At 42.1% G+C, this 10,084-nt stretch overlaps 1 protein-coding gene across 1 annotated transcript; it reads right to left on the bottom strand.

Moving 5' to 3' along the window:
* Positions 1–1,154: 1,154 nt before the first annotated feature.
* LOC142186712 (caspase recruitment domain-containing protein 8-like) lies at positions 1,155–9,841 on the bottom strand (the record flags this gene model as incomplete). The annotated part of the gene is made up of 6 exons (XM_075261341.1): positions 9,593–9,841; positions 9,466–9,505; positions 9,022–9,110; positions 7,980–8,032; positions 4,265–4,491; positions 1,155–1,423 (listed from the first exon to the last, which is right to left on the bottom strand). Coding segments are annotated over exons 1-6 (927 nt in total), but the record flags the coding sequence as incomplete, so codon positions are not given.
* Positions 9,842–10,084: the final 243 nt, after the last annotated feature.

Here is a 10,084-nt window from a genome sequence, read left to right as displayed (position 1 = left end):
AAAAATATTTTTCCTGTTCGGTAAACGCCGTAGCGGTAAAAATAGTCAAAAGTGCCAAACCGCCGTTTTTTCACTGTTTTAATTCTGATAAAAATTTGAATAAAAAGTGATCAAAGCAATAACATTTCCCGAAAATGGAAGAACTAAAAAGTACACCCGGCCCCGCAAAAAAAGACGCCCTATACATCCCCGTACACCTATGTATAAAAAAGTTACGGCCGTCGGAATATGGCGACTTTTAGAAAAAAAATTTTTTAACACCGTTTTGGAATTTTTTTTAGGGGTCAAAATGTAAATAAAACCATATAAATTTGGTGTCCCTGGAACCGTACCGAAACACAGAATACAGGGGACATGTCATTTTGGCTGCACAGTGAACGCCGTAAAACCAAAGCCCGTAAGAAAGTCGCAGAAAGGCATTTTTTCTTCAAATCCACCCCATTCTGAATTTTTTTCCTGCTTCCCAGTACATTATATAGAATAATTAATTGGTGGCATCATGAAGAAAAAATTGTCCCGCAAAAATTAAGACCTCATATGACTCTGGGAGCGGAGAAATAAAAAAGTTATGGGGTTTAGAAGGAGGGGAGTCAAAAACGAAAAACGAAAATCAAAAAATGCCATCGGCGGGAAGGGGTTAATAAAGTATTATTTTTTAAAAAATACATTTTAATACATTATACTTTTGATTTAATTTTGATACTTTGTTACAATATTTTTTACAATGAATCTGAACACATTTTAATAAATTAAATCAATTTGATAAATACATTGAATACATATATTGATAAATAATATTTAAATACATTTATCTACATAATAAAGTACTACAGAAACAATATAAGGATAAAAAATATCCAATGTGTATAAAGACACAGACCCCCACACTAACACTCGGTTCACACCTGCACTTGCCACTCCGTACAGGTATTCAGTCTGCAAGCAGCGCTTTTCTCTCCACATTTTTCACCCTTTTCGAGTGGAAACCATGCGGACCCTATTATAGTCTAAGGGGTCCGCGTGGTTTCCGTTCAGGATGTCCCCAAGTAGACCTTCCCAAATGGAAACTCATGAGCAGATGTGAACCAAGTGTAAGTGTGAACCAGGGCAAAAAGCTTCACCTAGGAGTGATAAATGTGTATTATGGCTGTTACCTCTTCTGCATTTACTATATACGGCAGCGTATAGAGATGGATTTTGGATTCCTCTTCTGGATCTCCCTTACACTGTATCTTGAAGTATATAAGCACAATTCCATGTATTGGGGTCTTTTTCTTTCTAAATAACAGCAGAGGCCCCAGACAGGAAAAGGTGGGATCTTGTAATGTGATATAAAATGGCTCAGTCTGTGCCGGGGTCTCCAGTGTCAGGTTTCCATCTCTAAAGTGAGCGATTTTAACCAGTGCTGTGTCTTCAGTAAATCCTATAGGAGATAAATATAACAAGGGGTGTCTGTTAATAGACCTACAAATACAGTATCAAGAAATGATATCTCAATACAATGGCCCACCTTGAAAGTGGCCAAAAATGTGCCTCGACTTGGTGAATTTTTGGTGCACTGTTGCTAGCCACTAATGACCTCATCACAGGATAGTCACACAATAGAGGGTTAATTCAGCTTTTTTCAATAGATTTCCACAGCTTTTGTTATAAGACATCACCGCACCCCAAGTCCTCAATAAAGTATCCAAACTCCCCTCAGCAGCTGTAATAGGAGGAGGCGACCTCAACATCTCCATTTTCAGACAAGATGAACCACAAGACCCTTACGGGTACACCACCGAATCCTGCATAGAGATGTCTAGCTGACTATTTTTGGTGAATTAGATGCTACTCTTTGTATGAATTTTGGCAAACCATCCTTCTAATAAATCTTACACTTTTTACTCCCCATCCCCTTGGAGTCCATACACCCATAGATTAAAGGGGTTGTCCCATCACAAGGATCCTATCTATACTGCTTGTTAATGTGAATGTAAGACTTTTCCTAAATACAATGCTTCAGCTAAACTGCTTTGTTTCTCCACTATCTTACTTTATTCATTTTTTTTTTTACATATCCCTTGACTTATCTGGTCATAAGTCAAGTGATGTACCTGCTGCTCTGAGGGGGGAGGGGCTAAGTGCACGGGAGTGAGCCTGGAGGGGGGGGGAGTTTACTTTGGGGGGAAGGGGCCGCCAATACAGCCCCGGCATCCGCTGTAATACTGAGGCGGATGCCGGGGAGTGTAGACACTGGCACAGGTGCCTGTAACATCGCTACGCTCCTGCCCTGCATGAAGCCAGCAGCGGCAGGAGCGATGCTGCTATTCCGGGGGGGCGGAGGAGCGGAATAGCAGCATCTCTGCTGCCGCTGCTGGCTTCATGCAGGACAGGAGCGTAGCGATGTTACAGGCACCTGTGCCAGCGTCTACACTCCCCGGCATCCGCCTCACTATTACAGCGGATGCCGGGGCTGTATTCGTATTGTGATGGCTAGACTGGCCTCACCATCTATGAGCGTGCACGCAGGGCCAGCGGCATCTCGTAACCCCGCCCACCAATGACGCAACAAAGCAGGAAGACAGAAGATTTTAGAGCAACGAATACTGGTGAGTATGCGACGTGGGAATACCCCTTTAGTTTTTGGGGAATGCTCCTGCTTTGTGTGGAATTGGATTTGGTCTGATTTTATTAACTTAAAGACCAGGCAGAGAGGGGTACAGCACATGTGCTTTGGTGCTCTGATGGGACAGTCATTTATGATTCCGACAAGGCAGCCAGCATTCATTACGCCAAGCTGTTCTCTTTACCCCTCTGATCTGATTGAGAGGTGATTGAGAGGGAAGACGCCTTTTCTGCTTATTTGAGAGCTTTTCATTTACATCATACAGCCCTTACCCTCCTTAATAAACCCATTGAGCCAGATAGAACAGCTAATAAAAGACCTCCACCATGGGAAATCATTGGGCCCTGATGGTTTTACATACACTCACCGGCCACTTTATTAGGTACACCTGTCCAGCTGCTCGTTAACACTTAATTTCTAATCAGCCAATCACATGGCAGCAACTCAGTGCATTTCGGCATGTAGACATGGTCAAGACAATCTCCTGCAGTTCAAACCGAGCATCAGTATGGGGGGGAAGAAAGGTGATTTGAGTGCCTTTGAACGTGGCATGGTTGTTGGTGCCAGAAGGGCTGGTCTGAGTATTTCAGAAACTGCTGATCTACTGGGATTTTCACGCACAACCATCTCTAGGGTTTACAGAGAATGGTCCGAAAAAGAAAAAACATCCAGTGAGCGGCAGTTCTGTGGGGGGCGGAAATGCGTTGTTGATGCCAGAGGTCAGAGGAGAATGGCCAGACTGGTTGGAGCTGATAGAAAGGCAACAGTGACTCAAATAGCCACCCGTTACAACCAAGGTAGCCAGAAGAGCATCTCTGAACGCCGCACAGTACGTCCAACTTTGAGGCTACAGATGGGCTACAGCAGCAGAAGACCACACCGGGTGCCACTCCTTTCAGCTAAGAACAGGAAACTGAGGCTACAATTTGCACAAGCTCATCGAAATTGGACAATTGAAGATTGGAAAAACGTTGCCTGGTCTGATGAGTCTCGATTTCTGCTGCGACATTCGGATGGTAGGGTCAGAATTTGGCGTCAACAACATGAAAGCATGGATCCATCCTGCCTTGTATCGGTAACGGTTCAGGCTGGTGGTGGTGGTGTCATGGTGTGGGGAATATTTTCTTGGCACTCTTTGGGCCCCTTGGTACCAATTGAGCATCGTTGCAACGCCAAAGCCTACCTGAGTATTGTTGCTGACCATGTCCATCCCTTTATGACCACAATGTACCCAACATCTGATGGCTACTTTCAGCAGGATAATGCAATGCCATGTCATAAAGCTGGAATCATCTCAGACTGGTTTCTTGAACATGACAATGAGTTCACTGTACTCCAATGGCCTCCACAGTCACCAGATCTCAATCCAATAGAGGAGCATCTTTGGGATGTGGTGGAACGGGAGATTCGCATCATGGATGTGCAGCCGACAAATCTGCGACTGCAACTGTGTGATGCCATCATGTCAATATGGACCAAAATCTCTGAGGAATGCTTCCAGCACCTTGTTGTATCTATGCCACGAAGAATTGAGGCAGTTCTGAAGGCAAAAGGGGGTCCAACCCGTTACTAGCATGGTGTACCTAATAAAGTGGCCGGTGAGTGTATATCATGTATAGTTCTTACAGCATGTGTCTTCTATAACAATGGACTTACCCTTTAAGCACAGGTAATGAGGTAGGTACACCGCTGACACAGTATTAGGTACACTACATGTCTGTATGTTAAACAGGGGACCCACAACCTCATAGGAGTTATCTGGAAGGTCTCTCAAGTGGTCGCTCCAAGAGTCAAGTCTATATTCAATGGTAACAGGTCCTTTCACCTGGAACTTGATCCCCGTCTTCTGGCAGCGGTAGAGTCCGGGGGATCTCAGAAGTAACCTGAAAGTATAGGAGAAGGGTAAGTGATTAAATATGATTTTTCCTTTATAGGATACATGGCTGAAAACGTCACATGACCTTGATTGCTTTGTAGGGGAGATCACTTAAAAAATGGTATCAATAATGTAGCACTGGCAGGCTGTGACCACCGGCAGCTTGTTCCTTTTGGTGGTCATGACCAATGAGTTCCTCATGTCCTCCATCATGCTTCTGTGCACCCAAAGGGCCCTTCTCACTCACGATCCACAAGCAATATTGGAGGACTCAACTTCTTATAAACACAGCAAATTTGTTAAAGACTTGTAATAGGACACAGGTCCCCAGCCGTGGGACCTCCAGCAATTACATGTGGATGTTTTTCATGGACTAAACACTCAAAGGAGTCCATAAATATGGAGGATGCACATGGGGAGAGGGGCTCTTATTGGGCCAGGTTTTTTAGTGATATTTAGTGCATTAAGACCATCTCAACAGTCTCTCCAGCCTTCTTTACCTTTCACAATGGATATGTGTCTGGTTATTTTGTGCCAAACATTGTAACTTTTTTGTTAAGTGCACCAAATATTTTCTTCTTACCGCCTTTGAGTTAAGTTTTTGTGCCTATACTGTATGCTTTGGTCTTAAAACTTATATTGTGAGAAGGTGACAGGCAGAGTGCTGGAATCTCGCTATCTCCCCCAGGTTTCTGACATACATGTGGTCCAGGGCGGATCTAGAGGAGACCTCAGCACAGGTGTAGCTCCTGGGCTCAATACTGGGCCAGAAAAAGGCTGCAGATCCTGCACGTCAGGGCAGATCCAGGGAGTGAGAGGAGATGTATGGTTCTGTCCTGTAACCCTGAGTCCAGTGAGACAATATTGTGCTTGTCTTGCTTGTGTGGCTGGGAGTAAGCCCCACGTATAGTTAGGTTATCTGTTTTTTTGGATAGCGCTCAGACGAGCAGGATTTTTAATTAGTTTTTGCTCATTTTGTGCCTGAAGTCTAGTCTTTTGGATTTCATTTATTTGGAATTTGGTTCCTGAAGTGAAGGTTTATTTATTTTCCTGCTTTTTTTCCGAAATAAACCAGTTTAATGCACATTTCGTGTCCCTGTCTTGACTGTTTGGGTCCGCACCTCTGCTTCTACCAAGCTACCTTCCCTCTCTCTCTCTCTCTCTCTCTCTCTCTCTCTCTCTCTCTCTCTCTCTCTCTCTCTCTCTCTCTATATATATATATATATATATATATATATATATATATATACAGTCCTATGAAAAAGTTTGGGCACCCCTATTAATCTTAATCATTTTTAGTTCTAAATATTTTGGTGTTTATAACAGCCATTTCAGTTTGATATATCTAATAACTGATGGACACAGTAATATTTCAGGATTGAAATGAGGTTTATTGTACTAACAGAAAATGTGCAATATGCATTAAACCAAAATTTGACCGGTGCAAAAGTATGGGCACCTCAACAGAAAAGTGACATTAATATTTAGTAGATCCTCCTTTTGCAAAGATAACAGCCTCTAGTCACTTCCTGTAGCTTTTAATCAGTTCCTGGATCCTGGATGAAGGGATTTTGGACAAACAATTCAAGTTCAGTTAAGTTAGATGGTCGCCGAGCATGGACAGCCCGCTTCAAATCATCCCACAGATGTTCAATGATATTCAGGTCTGGGGACTGGGATGGCCATTCCAGAACATTGTAATTGTTCCTCTGCATGAATGCCTGAGGATTTGGAGCGGTGTTTTGGATCATTGTCTTGCTGAAATATCCATCCCCGGCGTAACTTCAACTTCGTCACTGATTCTTGAACATTATTCTCAAGAATCTGCTGATACTGAGTGGAATCCATGCGACCCTCAACTTTAACAAGATTCCCGATGCCGGCATTGGCCACACAGCCCCAAAGCATGATGGAACCTCCACCAAATTTTACAGTGGGTAGCAAGTGTTTTTCTTGGAATGCTGTTTCTTTTTGGACGCCATGCATAACGCCTTTTTTTATAACCAAACAACTCAATTTTTGTTTCCAAAATGAAGCTGCCTTGTCCAAATGTGCTTTTTCATACCTCAGGCAACTCTATTTGTGGCGTACGTGCAGAAACGGCTTCTTTCTCATCACTCTCCCATACAGCTTCTATTTGTGCAAAGTGCGCTGTATAGTTGACCGATGCACAGTGACACCATCTGCAGCAAGATGATGCTGCAGCTCTTTGGAGGTGGTCTGTGGATTGTCCTTGACTGTTCTCACCATTCTTCTTCTCTGCCTTTCTGATATTTTTCTTGGCCTGCCACTTCTGGGCTTAATAAGAACTGTCCCTGTGGTCTTCCATTTCCTTACTATGTTCCTCACAGTGGAAACTGACAGGTTAAATCTCTGAGACAGCTTTTTGTATCCTTCCCCTGAACAACTATGTTGAACAATCTTTGTTTTCAGATCATTTGAGAGCGGGCTGTCCATGCTCGGCGACCATCAAACTTAACTGAACTTGAATTGTTTTGTAGAAAGAAATGGTCCAAAATCCCTTCATCCAGGATCCAGGAACTGATTAAAAGCTACAGGAAGCGACTAGAGGCTGTTATCTTTGCAAAAGGAGGATCTACTAAATATTAATGTCACTTTTCTGTTGAGGTGCCCATATTTTTGCACCGGTCAAATTTTGGTTTAATGCATATTGCGCATTTTCTGTTAGTACAATAAACCTCATTTCAATCCTGAAATATTACTGTGTCCATCAGTTATTAGATATATCAAACTGAAATGGCTGCTGCAAACACCAAAATATTTAGAACTAAAAATGATTAAGATTAATAGGGGTGCCCAAACTTTTTCATAGGACTGTATATATTCAAATGATATTTGAGTCAGAATTTTAACACTTTTAAAATCCCTGCACATTTATGACGCTCCGTACAACAGATTCCTAAGTGTCTAAAACTACGAATGGGATTAAAGGCAGCGCAGGGCTCAGCAGTATTGATAAATATCCATTAATGGCTGCCATTGCCATTGCCAAATGTATATAAATCTTTAGTCTCTGTTGCCTTATTGATACAGGGATGGGGGATTTTGACCTAAAGGATAAGAATGTGTTAGACTGGACATGATACCTTATACTGTATACTATATGTGATATTTTATGCTGTTATTATACAAATCTCAGTGTTAATCCTATGACACTAGTTATAGGCTAAGGCTCCGGTCACACCTGTATTGGGTGACCTTTCGGGAACTCTATCCCCCTTTCCGCTTACAATATGTGATTTGTGGGTGGAAAGAGGCTGGATCACCCGGCGGACCCCATTATAGTCTATGGGGTCCACAGGTATCCGCTTTTTAAGGTGAGAGGGTTTGTGTCTTCCAGGTCCCCAAACAGACCCGAAGAACAGAAACCCGAATACTAGTGTAAAACTAATGTAAGACGTCGTCACAAATTGTCTGTATTTGGATAATGTGGAATGAAATTGTAGCAAGAAACAAGAGCTAATTAGAACTTACTGGTATGTGCTGCCCATAGGAGTGGGGCTGACCAACTCTGCCGAATCCTGTGCCTGTCCCAAGAGACAAATACATGGAATTAAAAGGGATGAATGCAAAACCCTCCTTGGTCACACAGACCATGCAATCCTCTTCTAGGCTCCTCTGCAATTTTACAGGATCACCCGAGATGAAAAGAAAAACTTTTGAGAAATTCAAGTTGAACCCATCATTCTGAACCAATTTGCTGACCTCTGGTATTTAATTAGTTAACTGGCTCCCACGGTCACATGGTGTCTGCTTTAAGCTCTTGTTATTGATGGCCTGGACATGTCTGCTGCATGAACCATCTCCATACTAAACATACAACTGTGCAGGAAGAGGATAAAGACTAAGTGATGAGTTATATCTCTAATCTTATAATTACTTGTGGAAGGGATTAGATTTAGAATTAATTAATTAGAATTAACCATAAGATCAATTTGTTATACAGTGCTGTGCAAATGTTTTAGTCATGTGTGGAGAAATAGGCTGAATAGTAAGAATGCTTCGTAAAATAAAGGGTTAACAGCTTATTGTTATCAATTATCAAAATTAAGTAAATGAACAAAAGAGAAATGTAAATCCCATCAATATTTGGTGTGACCTCTCTCCTTTGCCTTCCTTCAGTCTCGTTACTTGCAGAAGAACTAAGCTCAGATCTTCTGTAGATGTTGCTTGCTCCAATCCATCTGTCTCTTCATGTTATCCCAGACAGACTGGATGATGATGAGATCAGGGCTCTGCGGGGGCCGGATCATTACTTCCAGGACTCCTCCTCCAAAGGGCAAAGGTCACATCGAATATTGATGGGATTGACATTTCTTACATAGAATAGTTGAAAAAGGCGCAAATCTGTGAAGTTCATCCAAGTGGTGGGACATGGATCTGGCTAAAGGGAAGGGATGAGGGAAACAAGCATTCTATGTAATAATATATTCATCATTCTTATTATTCTGACTATTCGATCACAACAATGGGAATCAGATATAATATTCTGAGGCTTCAGTTACCGTATCATTACCTGCCCACACAGTCTACAGCCCATGCCGTCTATAGTCATCTTCTCGCATCTCCTCTGAGGATCCTCAGTTTCTGGCTCTTCTTCTGTAACTGTAGACAATATTAGTCAGACATTCTCACTTGGCAGAAATAATATATTTGTAAGATACAAAGTCATATGTGTGTGCAATAACAGTAATTATCATTTTATCTTTTCTCCTTCATCACCGTGGATTTCCTCCTGTAAGTCCCCATGTCCTCACCTCTGACCAGCAGTATATGGACAAAAGTATCGGGACCTACAGTATGTATTACATATAGAGGAGATTCTATGACATCCCATCATTAATGTATAATTCATATATATATATATATATATATATATATATATATATATATATATATATATATTATCACCTTCTCATCACTATGATCCTGTTTCCAGTTCCTGTGCAACAGTAATCACCATCGTCGAGGTCATCTCCATCCGCGCTACTTTTTTCAGTCTGTGATAGGACATGTCATAGGACCGGCCATGGGCTTCTTCACCTTCATCATAATTTCCATCCTTAGTTTACTCCTAGTGCCCTTACCAGTACAACCACCACCATGGCCACAAGGGTCAAGTTCTTAACGTCCACCGGGCCCTTCTCCATATCACAGATCAAGCTATTCTCAAGTTCATCAAACCATGGAACACTTTCTGCAGGAATATCTTCCTTAGAATGAGTGCTTGGAGAAAATGTGTGGTTAATAAGGAGCCCAGTATGGAGATATTTACCTACGATCAGAGTATCAGTCCGATCAACCTCCTGCTGTGACTGAGATGATGAGTGAGCCATATACTTCACAATCTCATCTGCTTTCAGTTCATTGTAATATTTATTAAGTCTAGTAGAACACTATTTCTCAAACTCAGGGTTTCGACCCCCTGGAGGTTCATATATAGAGTTCTGTGGGGTCACAACCCATCAGCAATTTTAGCACGGTTATATATGGATGCTGATAGATGGGTCATAACTTATAACCAAATAGGTGTTCAGTAACCTGCTCTTGTCTTCTCCCATACCCCAGCATGGAGCCCT

The sequence above is a fragment of the Leptodactylus fuscus genome, unplaced genomic scaffold (assembly GCF_031893055.1).
Source record: "Leptodactylus fuscus isolate aLepFus1 unplaced genomic scaffold, aLepFus1.hap2 HAP2_SCAFFOLD_1132, whole genome shotgun sequence".
NCBI lineage: Eukaryota > Metazoa > Chordata > Amphibia > Anura > Leptodactylidae > Leptodactylus > Leptodactylus fuscus.
The sequence above is the reverse complement of the archived record's forward strand: the minus strand, read 5'-3'. Positions and strand labels throughout refer to the sequence as shown.